The following is a 15,066-nucleotide window of genomic DNA, read 5'->3' on the forward strand; positions in this document are numbered from 1 at the left end:
CAGAACCGGAGTCAGGGAGGACGGACGCCAGTCGCCAGCAGAGGAGTCGGAGAGGCGAGAGTGCGAGACGAGAGAGCGACGCGGCGGGTGGAGTGAAATAGATTAGGTCTCGGGGTGAAGGGGACGAGGAGGGCGCCGCATCCGCTCGTTTATATACGAGGGGGGAGCCTATTGGGCTGGGCCGTTGGCGTTGAGAGGTGGGGAGGCCAGGCCGCTCCTGGGCCATATCCTAAAGGCCGGGCTGTGCTGGGCCGGCACACCGGCATGGCCTGTTCTACCGGGCCGGGCCAGCTCGGGCCCACACGCCACCGAGCCCGGCCATGCTTGGGCAGGGACAAATTTGCGGGTTTCGTGCCAGACCGTCGAGCCTCGGCCTGCATGGACATTTATACACGGGGGCAGGGCAGGAAGCCATGAACAGAGATTCTGAAAGTGGTGTCATCCATAAATAAAACCCATAAACGCAACCACTGGACTAGCTATAAGGGCGTTGGCTTGCTCGCCAGGTGTGCCAGCGGCCGGGCGTGAGTTCGAACCCTGGGTTCGACACTCGTGTGCCTCACGGGTTTTTCCCCTTTATTAAATTTGCAGGTCCTGTGTATCTGCAGCCTCACACGTGGATGTGCCATAATGGTCAGGGTGACGTGCCCGTCACGTGCGAAGCCAGGATGACTTTAGATATCTCTCAGCCACGTGCAGTTTCTTCGCGTAGGTGTAGGTGTAGGTCTAGCGTGCACACTAGGGTGTTTGTGTGTGAGAGTTTGTGTACGTGTGGTGGTGTGTGCGTTCTAATACTACAACTTATACTCGAAGAGTTGAGGAAAAAAAACTATAAGGGCGTACCAGCAATCAGCATACGACCCCTTCTTTGTTAATTTACTACTAGTACTCTTACTTAAGAACATGCAAAGCTTTACGTTGGCTAAACACACCGAGCTGACCAGGGGCTTTAATTCCCTCATAGTCACAGCAGTTGCGTCCTAGTCGTAACTAACCTTGTCTGCTTGTAGCCGCCATGAAGTAGTTAATTTGGTTGATTAGCCACGGACGTCGTCGGGCTCCTCTTGTCTTCTTCTCCGACCGGCGTCCGTCAGTCTCCGGCACATCCACAGCACCGGTCGCCGCGTCGTGACGTACGCGAAGTCGCCAACCAAGGCGATGCGATGCGCCTGTCGAGGAGTTTCGTTCCCTACCACTACCTCCACATGTGTCAGTAACTGACTTGCGTTGACAAATGACAATCTGGCGATGCATATTCTTGCACGCGGTTCTCGTTGACGATTGTTACCACTACATACAGGAGTCTAGGACACTATGAGTTGACGAGCTCCCTAGCTGCTGGATTGCTGGTGCAGAGCTGAGGTCGCCGGCGGACGGGCGGTGCAGGCGCCCGCGACCGTCGCTTTCGGGGCTTTTGACTGCAACAACAAGGAAATTGGCCCGCCGAACCAACGGTACGTACGCGCCGGGAAAGCAGCGGAGGCACACGCGTGCGAGCGTGTGGGGCCTCGGGTCTATTCGGCTGGTGCATAAGCCCACTGGTTTCGACTGTACCACTGTACACAACAATAAACCGTGCCGATAAACAGTTAGGTGTGATGGCTCATGGCTGCATCGCGAAAACTTTTTTTTTTTTTGCGGAACAAGGCCTAATAACGAGCAAGACTAGAGTTCGTCTGGTCACATTCAGATTTTTTTTTTAAAAAAAAAGAGAAACAACGTCTGAGATTGACCGAGCTGATCAGCTGAACCTTCACGGCCATATAGCAAATCACGTCACCGTTTCTTTACGCTTAGTACAAAACTTCGAGTCTTAACTTTCCTTGGTCGCTAGTCACAAAAAAACTTTCCTTGGTCGCCATCGCCAACAACACGGTACAATAAATCAGCAATAAATCATCGATAAGGTAAGTCACACACGCTACAAGCCACCGTCAATTTGGTTTATGAGAATCCACCGTGCCACCGATTACAGACCTAAATATTGTTTTGTCCTATTTTTTTTCCTCGCTCTATTTCTGGATGCGGCACGCTCGACTAGCTCTTCGTTCCATCTGTCATAATTGACGTCGTCGCCTAGTTGCCTTTTCGATGGCGATGATTATATATGGCGGGTTCATTAGTGCTTATCTGCCCACGGTCGCCACACACGCCGCGCTTTCAGCCCAACCGTCGTGCACACCGTTGCCCCCTCGCCTACACCAACATACCTACGCCACCCATGTCGTGCAACTCAATCGCCTGTGCCCCCCACCCCCCCACCCCCACGTCGCTCACCCAATTGTGGCCGCCACGTCGTCAGTCCCGCTCATCCGCCTATGACCTTGCCTCCTCACTAACCTACTCTAGCGCCACACCATGCATGTCTCTCGTATGGCCCTAGGCCCGTCCAGGCGGCCACCATACAAAGAGAGGTGCACAGATCATACAGGGGGCCATTCCAACCGAAACCTCCAATTCCGAATTTGGAATTGAGTTGCAAACCAAACAGTCAGCTCCATGGTGGAGACCAACGTTAAAATAGAGTTGCTCCATGGTGGATTAGCGCTTTAGATTGAAGCTCGAATAAACATCTATCACATATACTCCGTTCGTTTCACTGAAATTTGACTTATGTTGATGCTTATGCTGATTTGTTGTGAGAGAAAAATACTATTCGTTCGCTGAAAAATACTGCTGAAGTAGATCCAGCTGATCTCTTTCCATGCTCCGGCCATCACCGGTGGCAGCATCATCATCCTCCTCGACGCCGGCACTGCCATCGGCCATTGTCGCCGTGTTGGGGCCGGCCACCTTTCCAAAGTGTCAACTTAGCTAGGGTCACTGGCCGCACTGTTCATGAACACGGTGCTTGTGTTTGACTACACCAGAGCCGCTTGAGTGCTTGACTATATGTGTACTCGCACTATGCACAGGACTAGGCAAGATACCATCACAGTCCAATCCGATCTACATGTAAGGGCCTTGTGACCAAAACTAGCTGTGTCCAATGGTCAGAACTCAGATGTCTTAGAATTCACAAGTCAGAGACTTCGTTGCCCTGCACAAACTGATCCCATGGTCCACCGTCTATTTCACGTTAACTTTCACTCCAAGCCCTGAAAATATATACCAGCCAAATCCTTCTCTAAACTACTTTGGGATAGTACTCCTATATACATCGCGTCTTCTTCAGTAGTACGCTGGACGCCCTCCTCTAGCTAGCAAAACCCACCCATGGCAGATGAGTGGTGGAGCTCGACGCGTACTGCCGACGACGGCGGATCGCCCTGCTCCACAGCTCCGGCCACGGACCAACTGGACTCTGCCGCCCCGCCATCCTTCCTCGCTGATCCACCCCATCATATGGACTGGACGCAATCCTACATGTAAGCCGAGAATTCTCATTTTTCTCGACTTGGCACGCACTCTCTCCACACGGTTACATGCGTGATGCATGGCGATTTGCACGATGGACAGGGGCGGGAGAGCGTCGGTGCCGGCGGCAGAGGCGGCGACCACCAGCTTCAACGCACTGCTCCAGCTCCACGGCGACGTCGCCGGTCGCCACTTCCTTCTTGGTCAGCAGCTCCACGCTGACGGCGTGGCGCCCGTGGCGGCAGCGTCGCAGAGCGCGTCGTCCCTGTACGCTGGCGGCAACCAGCTGTACTCCAGCTACGGCGGCGACGTGCCGGCGGCAGCGCTGATGACGAAGCCGCCGTTCACGCCGCAGGAATTCTTTGGCTCGTCGACGCGGAATCTCGGCGACATGCCGGCAGCACCGCCCATGACAACCAAGCCGCTTCTCTTGCAAGCCTTACAGCAAAAGGCTTTCAAGGTATGATACGGCCGGGTTCGCAGCGGAGCCGCGCCAGCGCGGTCGCTTCCGTTTGCACTCGCCGGCCTACTACTTGCCGAGCACTAGCAGCTAGGGTTTTCTTCTCACGTCACACCTCGATCGGTCTCTGGTGCAGTCCCATAAGGAACCTGCACAAGACGCTTGCTCCTCGGCGACGGGAAGTGTTCCCGGCTCGCCTGTGCCGGCGAAGAAGCCCCGTGTCGCGACGCCGTCTCCTTTGCCGACCTTCAAGGTGTGCACCGACCGGGCAGCTGTGACGCATGCAATCCGAAGATATTATATCATCTTGCACCTTCAATTGTTCGGACACATCTTTTGATTTACAGCTCAACATGCAATTCAGGCTAGATGTTCTTGTAAACTATGATGATCAACTGAATAATTATGATGATTGCCTTTGATTCTTCTCCGAGAACAGGTGAGAAAAGAGAAGCTCGGGGACAGAATCACTGCTCTCCAGCAACTAGTCTCGCCTTTTGGAAAGGTACCCTTTCTAATCATCCCCCCCCCCCCCCCCCCCCCCCCCCCCCTTTCTTTGTCTAAAAAAAAAACCTCCCCTATAATTTCTCTGCATCGGTTTCTCTCGCGTTCGTCTTCCTTCAAATTCTGCATGCATTTGAGCAAAAATCTCGTTCCAATAAGTTGATCGATGAACCTTGACTTGACATCATTTTCGATGCATCGCATCCAATCTGTCAATTTTAGACGGATACTGCATCAGTTCTTCACGAGGCCATCGAATATATTAGGTTCCTGCACGATCAAGTAGCTGTAAGTATACGAATTCTATACTTCACCATGATCAAATATCTGGAAAAACTCATGGTCGACATGATTGTGTGATTCGAACTAATGAACCTGACCTCTTCAGTCCCTGAGCTCTCCCTACCTGAGGTGTGGACGGCCTATGCAGCAGCTACAACAACAACAGGTATGTAGTGTACAAGTGCAAGTTCTTAGCCGTTCATTTTTATTTTATTTGCATCCTCAAAGTAAAAGTTACGTTTCCTTCCAATGATGGATGAATTAACAAAGTTTAATTTCATGTCAGGTGAAGGACGGCGACGAGGCGAAGGAGGACCTACGAAGTCGAGGGCTGTGCGTTGTCCCGGTGGCGAGCACTACTTATGCAGTGGCTGCTAGCGAGACAGTGCCGGCAGAGTTCTGGCCTCCTACCTTTGGGGGCACATTACGTTAGAAACAGAGACATGCATGTAGTAGCATGAACATGAAGATCTAGCTGGTATTGCTAGGTAGGTATTTGTGTGTAAGGCGGTATTCTCATGTCAGTAAAAAATCAGTGTTGAAGCAAAAAGCAAATGAAAAACCTAACTAGTCGATCACATTAGTGTAAGCGTGTTTAGTTGTTGGATTGGATCCGAGAAAAGCAATGGAAAAAAAAAAGAAGAAACAAGATGAGAAAACTGTAAGACCCTATGCACTTGCATTGTGCACACACGACCTGGAAAGTATTCAAAAGGGTTAAGAACTTAAGATATTTGTTGGGGATAGGTTCAAAAGAGAATGTCACTAATATTACAGAGTAAGCAATTTTCCAGAGAATAACTCTATTGGTACTTTGGTAGTATTTTGTATGGACATGTTGGGATAAAGGAGAGCATATATATATGGTGAAAAGTTGTTAAAAAGTTGTTAAAACTTGGAAGCAAAAGGAGCTGTCAGCTCTGTAAGATAGCGAGCCTATTAGTCTTGTTTTTGAAGAAAAAGTTAGTACAAATCATTAGACTAGCAAATCGTATTGGTCATTATATTGAAAAGTGTTCCTAGTACCTATATATTAATTTAAAAACTCAGAATGTTCTTTACTAACCCTGCACTCAACCTAGTCTAAAGTTATTCAACTCGTTTGGTTGAAGTCCTGGGATCCCGCAAGTCCAGGCAAGCTCTTAAGGTCCTGGCATTCAGAAGAGTCGCCTGTCTGGCTAATGCTTGTCTGGCTGGGGGCAACGTTGCCTGAAGTATTTCAACTGGGAATTCTTTTATAGAGATTGATAAAAGATATCATATATGCTTTTTTTCATGATGTTTTTTTAATTTAGTGTGTTTTATAAGAATTTATTGTCTCCTATTCCAAGGTTCTTTTTTATCCGCCATTGATTATGAAAGATAACATAGGCATGGATTATAAAATTGTCTTATTTAGGCTAACAAACACTTAGAGATTAATGCCTCCTTTGGATTGCAGGAATGTAAAACATAAGAAAAGGAAAAACATAGCAATAGGATAGGAATACAATTAAAAAATAGAGGAATTCAAAACACAGAAATCTTAAAGGATTTTTAGGAGCAAAGAGTGATTGCTTTCACTCTCATGATTAGACACAAGTTGGTTTCATAAATCCATTGTTTGCCTTGTTCTTTGTGCATAGAATTCTTCCATGAGATATAGGTGAATTGTTTTTTCCTATAGTTTTCCTATGGAATTGAAGCTAATGGAAAGGCTACTCCAGTATTCCAATCCTACCATTCCAAAGGGCTTTTAATAGATTGAACCAAGCTTATTTTTAGATTAAGGAATAACCAATATTCCGGCCTCCATCATTCACAAGTGAATTATGTATTATTCTAACTTAGATTGATCCAATGCACTATCTCATAGCATAAACATGTATAAACACTATCTGTTTTAGACTCATCTAAGCATAAATATGCTAAATGAATATATCTTAGAATTAATTGTCAACTTAAGACTAATACATCATTCTAAATAGATCTACAAGAAACATTGTGCTTAATATGCTCCTGGGCTCATGTTAGAACTAAGCATATTAAGTACAATGCCCTTAGATATAATAATACTAAAACTAAAACTAAAGACCGGAATGGAACTATGGGCTAGTTAGAAGCAGCCATCCTCTTATTTATAGAGCTATTACACACTTTCAACAATGCCTTTAGATATTTTGGTTGAACCACTTAACCCATGGGAAAATGGTCCAACTTGAGATCAAACATACAACAGCCACAAGCTTTTTATGACTTTGCTTCGCCTCAACACAAGCTTCACGATGACGCCACGTGCCGCCTCCCGTTCCTGCCAGAACTCCAACTGGGTTTTGAGGCCCAAACTCAAAAACTGTCTGGCCGGTGGTTTTGAGTCCCAAACCACCAAACCGCCTGGAGAAGTGTATCCGCTATGCCTCCTCCACGATCTCAACACATGTCACCATTGTCCTCACGCCTAAGAGGGGGGGGGGGTGAATTAGGTAACTTAAAAGTCTAACTCTAAACTATGGCATCTTTTTCTATTCTTAGAAAAACCTATGCAAAAGATAAACTATCTAAATGTGCAACTATGGTTTTGCTAGTGTGTTACTATCTCTACCGCAAAAAGGAGTTATGCAACCTAGGTTCCAAACCTATCAACTAGCCTATCACTAAGCTAGGAAAGTAAAGCACAAACTAAGGTTGCAATGTAAATGCGGAAGCGAAAGAGTAAGGTAGAGATATGCAAACTCCCATCGACGACTTTGACATTTTTATCGAGGTATCGAGAAGCGCGCAAGCTTCCCCCTAGTCCTTGTTGGAGCCCCTCGCCAGGAATCCCTCGCAAGGGCCCAGCTCCCGGTCGGGTAACTCCGTAGATAGCCCCGGCCTTCCCCACGCACAAGTGAGTCTCCGGTGTGCCTTCCGACAAGCCTCTCTCGGACCGCTCCTCGCCGTCTTCACTATCAAGCTTCCGGCCGAACCGCCGTAGGCCTTGTTCCCTTCGGTACACGGTGGCGGACACACCACAAACACGGTTGGTGTGATTTCGCAAGACTACAAGCCTCTCCGATGTACAACAATGGTGCGCGCAAGGAGCAAAGGTTTAGAGGTATGCAAACCTCACTAAACACTAGGCCTAAACCTAGAGCAAGCGCATAAGCGGTGGTCTAATCAACCTAAGCACTTCGCAAAGTATCTACGCTAATCACCTCATGAATCACTAAGCATTATGCAAGTGGAGATCACTAAAATGGTGTATTAATACCCTTGGTATGTTTTCTCAGCTCCACTCTACTCAAATGGCCGGTTGGGGGGGTCTATTTATAAGCCCCACTGAGAAAGTAGCCGTTGGGGACGAAACCCACCTTTCTGCTACTAACCGAACACTGCTGTTGTCCTGACCGGACGCGTCCGGTTGTCTTGACCGTTGGAGCGCGCGCATTGAGTGGACGCACTGTCGAGTTTGGTCACTATTGATCGGACGCGTCCGGTCGCGCTATCGCCGCTTTGGAACCTCTCTGGACTCGATCGGACACTGCCGTTCCTATGTCCGGTCGATCACCCTCCAGCGTCCGATTAGTACTGAGCTATTGTCGTGATAGTGAATAGTGTCATTGTCGCATCCGGTCACTTGAATCCTCAGCGTCCGGTCGCTGCTGCTGACGCCTACCGTTGTCGAGCATCTTGATCGGACGCGTCCGATCTCTGTAAGGACCACATCCGGTCACCTCTGTGAAGCTCATTTCTTCACGATCTTTGTGCTTGGACTTTGCTTGATATCTTGGGTCTTCTCTTGTGCTTCTAGGGTCTTGCTTATGGTGTTGATCGTGGGATCATCATGTCGCCTTCGTCCAAGTCATGTCTTGCACCCTATTGAACTACAAAACAATTACTTGCAAATTTATTAGTCCAATTTGGTTGTGTTGGTCATCAAACACCAAAATCCAAAGTAAATGGGCCTAGGGTCTATTTTCCTTAAATTATCTATCATCTCTGTCTGACTTGGTCAACCGTCGTCTTGACTTGGTTAACACGGTCACTCCTCCGCATGTACTTCTGCTTCTTGATGTCCCCAAGTGTTAGCCACCACAATCAGTCTTTCGACCATGTTGGTCCCTTAGTCCAAGCCTTACATCTGTCCTTCACTGCTCCCAGTCCATCGGTACGGCACATCTCTACTTGACCTTCTCCATGTCCGTCAATGTAAGTGCATCAAGCCCTTTAGTGGGTTTTGAATGATTGAATGACAACGTGATTAAAGGTCTAACCTATGTGCTAAGTGTTGGACATGAAATGGGTTATCTCATAGGTACTTGATGGAAGCCAAAATAATGTGTTGTTGTATAAACAATCTAGTTCAAACACAAGACAACAATACAAAAGATATTTATACAAGGCTTAATCATTATGGGATTTCTATGAATAATGTGAAAGCAAGCACGTTGATGATTTTGGTTAACGAGGCAAGGGATTGCATAGAGAATGGTCTTACATTCTAAACCTTGCTTTATTGAAAGACAATTATAATTGAACTTAATGGATGATTCAACACAAGATGTGACTTGATGGCTTGAGATTGTGAAGTTAGGAAGGAAAGGCTTCGAGGTACTAAGCAAGGGTGAAGGGCAAGCGATGGCTTGGTGACCGAGGAACCTAGCTAGGGTGAAGAAGGAAGTACTTGCATTTAGTCAAGGTACTAATCAAAGCATGATGGTCATATTGAAGTGGAGGATCAAATCTTGGATGAATTGTTGAAGTGACTTGATACATTTGAAGTCAACTCCCATTTGTTGTTTGGAATTAAGTCACATGATCAAGATGGCTTTGCTCAAGAAGAAAATCAAAGTTAACATGATTGACACCCTCAATTGTCGAAGATCAGAAGCTATGACATTTGGTTTGAAAGAAATCAATTCAAGCGGTTCCAATTCCATTTTCATTTGATCTTGAGTAAATAGGTATGTCGTACTGTTAAGAGGGATGCATCATGTTGATAGATGACTATTCATAAGTGTTCAAGCCAACCATGTGAGGTTTGAGTGAAAGAGTGACACAAGTGCTAACTCACTTTGCTGCAGCTGGAAATACCGGACATGTCTGATATGATACCGGACGTGTTCGGTATTGGGTCAGCCACGATGACTTCTTCGGTGTTCTCGGTTTGGTTCATTAGGAGTTCCGACATGAGTGGGAGTTCTAGGGGCGGAAGTCCCGGTAATCATCGGGAGTTCCGATGCCTCGCAGCGCCACTGACTTAGCGACCTTTGGGGCTGTACGAGCAATATTGATACCGGACGTGTCCGGTATTCCTAACGGCTCTATAACGACTAGTTTTTCAAAGGGACTATAAATACCCCTTAGCCTCCACCTTTGGAGGCTGATGATTCTGCTGACTTCTATACACATTTTTGAGCTTTGAGAACACTCTCCAACCCTCTCTTAGTGAGTGATTGGTCCAATTTGCAAAATCCATCTTGTGGGTTGAGTGAGATTCAAATTGGAGAGCAAGCCACCTTTGAGCACTTGTGCATAGTTGTCGATTTCATGATTTGCATTTGTTACTCTTAGACTTTTAGGTTCTAGACGGCTAGGCGTCGCCGGAGAGCACCCAAGAGATTATGGTGTGCCTCGGAAAGTTTGCAATGGTTCAATTCGACCGCCACAAGAGAAGGGGTCAACTAGTGGATGGATGAAAAGGGGTTATAAAAGACTCCAGCTAGAGTGGCCTTCATGGTCCTCTAGAGCTGACCTTCGCTAGGTCGCTCGTAGCCCCCTCAACGGAGAGTAGGACTCGACGGAGTCCAAACTTTAGTAAAACAAATACCGTGTCTTGATCTCTCTCTACATTTGGTATTTGTGATCTTTGTGTGTTGTTTGAGGTTGTCAATAGGTTACCAGTAGTGGTCTACAACTTGGATTGAAAAGAGAAATCAATCGGAGCAAGTTGAGGGCTGGCGGGGCAGAACCCGTGTATATCGGACGCGTCCGGTATTGATACCGTACACGTCCGTTATTAGTTGACTGAGCTGAAGTTATTCATTTGTTGTTCTAACTTTATGTTGCAGTGTTGTAGCTCATAGATACATTCTCTATACCTTGTTTACTTTGTTGTTTAACTCGTGAGGGGTTTGTTTCTCTGGTTCGGGATTTCCAAGTCATTGGAAATTCCTATACTAATTGTTTCTGCATTTTAAAGGGTTGATTTTTTTAAAAACGCCTATTCACCCCTCTCTAGGCGGCATCCTCGGTCCATCTCCAAACTCAACCAAAGACGATCATCTCCGACAATCACTCATCACAAACTCAACACACAAGGGCACATATCAACCTTGTGTTCACATATGAGGACATGACATATAGGGATACGACCATAGAATATAAGGTGAGCTCATTTCTATATCTGTATAATGATATCAGTAATAATTTATTGCTACCTGCAAATGTTGGTACTTTCATCAAAATGCTAGGAACAAAGGTTGACGTGCACTTTGGAAATACACTTTCTATAGCCTTTACAACTTATGGGGCATGGATACACCATGACACGGGAGTGCTCGAGACAGGGGCGGATGTAGTGTAGGTGCATGGGGGTACAGCTGTACCCCCAAATTTTTTGTAAAAATATTAAGTATGTATATCTATAAAATATCATATAATATCTAGAACACTTTATCAAATAAAAATATCTTAACCTCAAATGCTCATCTAAGAGGGAAAACAACCTGTAGCATACTAGCACTCTTTCTACTAAAGCCTGAAGCCTAAAATGAACCAATGCACACATAGTACAAGTACAAGACAAAAAAATAATAGAGTGAATTATGAAAGATAAATATGTAAAGTTGACTCTTTTTTTTCCTTCCAAACCTTGGTTATAGTTCTTATCGTGAAGTTTGAATCTGGACCTTGCTTAATACCACTAGTACAGAAACGGGCTTTACTCCGGTTGGAAAACCGCTTCAGTCCTGGTTTCCCAACCGAGAGCACGAATCCAGGACTAAAGGGCCCCTCCTTTAGTCCCAGCTTCTCGCCCGGGACTAAAGGTGCACCTTTAGTCCCGGTTGATAAGACCAACCGGGACTAAAGAGGCCTCCCGGCCTGGCCACATGGGGCGGCCCTTTAGTCCTGGTTGGTATTACCAACCGGGACTAAAGATTTCTTTTTTTTTCTTTTTTTGTTTCTATTTTCAATTGATGATTCGTTTTAGTTTTCGAATAGGTTTTCAAATACGCATCCTACGCTGCTAGTAATATATGTATTTTACACGTTTATAATGTTCGAACATTTTGTACAAACTAAAGTATGAAACTAACGTATATATTACATGCATATACATATATTGAACATTATTTTATGTACATATAATATATATGTATATATATATATATATTACAAATAAAGCTTGCATTGTATATTCTATCATATCCTTAGGATAACAAATTAACTCAATCTGGTTTGGCTTTTATGTTTCGTTGACGTCATTGTAGAACTCGCCGGCGAGGTTGAGGACCTGGTCATTAAGAAATCCTGCTATGGTCTTTTGAACTGCTTTCAGTTGGTCACGTCGTATGACTTTTTCCTTCAACCATAGAGTCTTCAATAAAAGTTAAAGGAAAAGTATTAATTTATATATATGTGTGTTGGTCACGTGATTCCTTATATATATGAGCAACAAAAGAAATTATGAATATATGAATATATTTATATAACTTACTTTGAGGATCTCTTCAGGAGTTCTTTTTGCGTACGCCATGATGAACTCACAAACATAGTATCCGCAGTAGTTATTCCCCTGTTCTTGCCTCAGAACCCACTTTTATGAGAAAAAAGATCTGATGAACTGAAAGCATGCATGGTGTTAATTGAATTATATATATATAAATGTAGCTAATACTTACTTTGTATGTGATTACATCTAGTGGCGCTTTGCAATGTTTCATGTGGTGTTCCTCAATGAAACTTTTCCAAACACTACGCCCAATAAAATAAAAAAATTAATTTGGCCTTTAATAATTGTTGCAGTTAAGAGATCGGGGTATATATAGTTGCTAGAGAGATCAAATTACCCTTGGATAATATCTATCATGTTTTGGTACTCTGTTTGCTCTTTTCTTAACGAGTCTAAGATGCTCAATCGACTATTAGCCATATCGATGACCATCAATATCCAGTGATTGCTGCATATGTTTTTATACACAAATATGATCGACATTAACTAGAGTCAACACACACACACACACACACACATATATATATATATATATATGGGAGATAACTTAGCTAGTAAGCAAATAATTGAACAAATGTCCATATGATCGACATTAATTATTTAACACTCACTTGAAGTTGTAGGGGAAGAGTATGTTCTTGTTTTGTTGGTTCACTGAGAACCTCATGAGATTTTTCTCGAGTTCAGCTTTCCATTGAGGCGGGCGGTTAGGGTGTTTGAATATGACATTTGGATCAATGAAACCAACATCATTATCCTTTCTCTTTCTGAGTTCTGTCATCTCATATCTGAATATATAAAAATATAGTGTGAGGATATATAATTTATATATATACATGTAGCTTTATATATATACACTTTAATAGTAGAAAATAATCACACTTACAGACAATAGCAGCTAATGAGACTTTTGTCGAGAGAGTCCATGTGGCATAGTTGGTGTAATTCTACAAACTCGACATATATAACATCATCGCCATGGAAGTAATGTTGGTTTCTAACTCTGACAGGAACAAAGGCCTCTCCCCGTTCATACGCCGCCATGTACCACTTGTTTAGCAGGTACATTTGCATACCCAGTTCACCTAAGGCCTCAGGGTTGTATAGACTCTTTCCATGTTCAAATTTCTTCTAAGGATTCACTTTCGGAGCAGATGGTCCTTCAGCGAGTACTTGGGCATGGTCCAAACCAGTTTCCTCGTAAAACTGAGCCAGCTCCTCAAAATTGATGTCTAAGTCTAAGTTCGAACCATATTCATTACGAACGATAAGAGGGGGGACTGATTGTTGTGATTGTTGTCCGAGTTGTGTAACACCTTTCCCTGGTCTAGTCTTTTTCTGCGCCGCCTCAAATGACTTGGTGAGAGAGCGGTCGTAGTCCAATTTTGGTAGGGTCTTTTGAGATCCTCACTTTTTCTGGTCCACCTTCTTTCTTAGAAGATCTGGAGGTAGGTAGAAGTACGGTTTCTCCGGGTTCTCCCTTGCTTCTCATTTCTTTTTCACTTTTTCGAAGAAACTGTCCACATCTTTTTGTACTGCAGCATTTAATTCCTTTTCACTTTTCTCGTAAGACAGTTTTTGGAGAATAACTGGATTAGATGAGGCTTTCTTCTTTGCCGGCTGGTGGGCCAACGGCTTCATTTGCGGGGTGGACCTCTTAGGAGCTGGCTTCTTCTTAGTCATCAAGAGAGGCGGGGAAGCTGTTGGAGACCTCCTTGGAGGCGTTGGAGACCTCCTTGGAGGTGGCGGCGGTGGCGGCATTGCCACCTGATTTCCCAGAGCACTATGATGATCTAGAGATTGGATAATTGGACTTAGGTTGGTGGAGACCCTGCTGTGTGAGTACAAAAAGAATAATTAGGTATAAGAAATTGTTATTTTTAATCATGCATGTCAATAGAAAATTAGTGAAATTTTTTTGTTCACTTTTGTCCGCACCTATTGTCTGGCAATTGAGGAAGCGGCGGTAGACTAGAGACCCCGAGAATAATAATGTAGCGCTTGTGCCATAGTATGAATGTCTTCTCTGCTTCTCCTAGAGTCTTCTCTCCATCACCTCCTAGAATGTCAAGAGCCAGATCACTAAAACCTTTGTTAACTCTATCCACTGAGACGCTAACATATCTAGGTGGTATTATTGCCCCATGGATTCTTGGTGTCTTGGTAGGATCTAGAGGAGAAAAAACACCGAGAGCCACCATGATTGTGGCATTCTCTTTTGGAATATATAGCTCACATGATGTAAATGGTGCAATGATGTCATCCATAGGGAAACGTAGCATTGTGTCATCTTGATTTGGCAACTCCGTAGAAGCACAACTGCTTTTCAACTAATCAGGGGGGCTAATATTAATGTTGATTCCTGGATCTGATGCCTGCCTTTGGGTACTCATTGCTATTTGCACTTGCTTTATGATTTCGTCCCGCATTCTAGCTTGCATGTTTTTTTCACGCTCTTGTGCTTGAAGCAATGCCTCCCGTGACTCACGAACATATTTCTCCAACCTGCTGATCCGCGCTGCTTCCTCATCCTTCCTTCTCTGCCAGCTTCTGTAGGTATCTCTATCGTTAGGGAAACCATGCTCCCAAGAAATGTTCCATCCTAAACATCTTGTTCGGCCACTGTGTTCAGCAGTCCCGATGGTATACGTCAGTTCATCATTCTCTCTATTGGGCCTGAACACACCAATAGTTTTAGCTTGTAGAGAATAAGATAATCTTTGTGTTTCTCTTTCAAGTTTTGGGCCATGAACCAGCTTCCCGGTCTCTA

The 15,066-nt window shown here is 44.8% G+C and overlaps 1 protein-coding gene across 1 annotated transcript; it reads left to right on the plus strand.

The window, feature by feature from the left end:
* Positions 1–2,770: 2,770 nt before the first annotated feature.
* LOC136518360 (transcription factor bHLH112-like) lies at positions 2,771–5,429 on the plus strand. Its single transcript, XM_066512010.1, has 7 exons — positions 2,771–3,368; positions 3,460–3,817; positions 3,954–4,070; positions 4,257–4,322; positions 4,544–4,609; positions 4,710–4,769; positions 4,890–5,429. Exons 1-7 carry the CDS (start codon positions 3,217–3,219, stop codon positions 5,034–5,036), a joined length of 966 nt encoding a protein of 321 aa, XP_066368107.1. The 5' UTR covers positions 2,771–3,216; the 3' UTR covers positions 5,037–5,429.
* Positions 5,430–15,066: the final 9,637 nt, after the last annotated feature.

The sequence above is a fragment of the Miscanthus floridulus genome, chromosome 17, assembly GCF_019320115.1.
Source record: "Miscanthus floridulus cultivar M001 chromosome 17, ASM1932011v1, whole genome shotgun sequence".
NCBI classification, from domain to species: domain Eukaryota; kingdom Viridiplantae; phylum Streptophyta; class Magnoliopsida; order Poales; family Poaceae; genus Miscanthus; species Miscanthus floridulus.

Coding starts and splice junctions, on each gene's coding strand:
- LOC136518360 (XM_066512010.1), top strand. CDS start 3,217: ATGGCAGATGAGTGGTGGAGCTCGACGCGTACTGCCGACGACGGCGGA. Junction 4,071..4,256: donor CTCCTTTGCCGACCTTCAAG/GTGTGCACCGAC, acceptor CTCCGAGAACAG/GTGAGAAAAGAGAAGCTCGG. Junction 4,323..4,543: donor TAGTCTCGCCTTTTGGAAAG/GTACCCTTTCTA, acceptor TGTCAATTTTAG/ACGGATACTGCATCAGTTCT.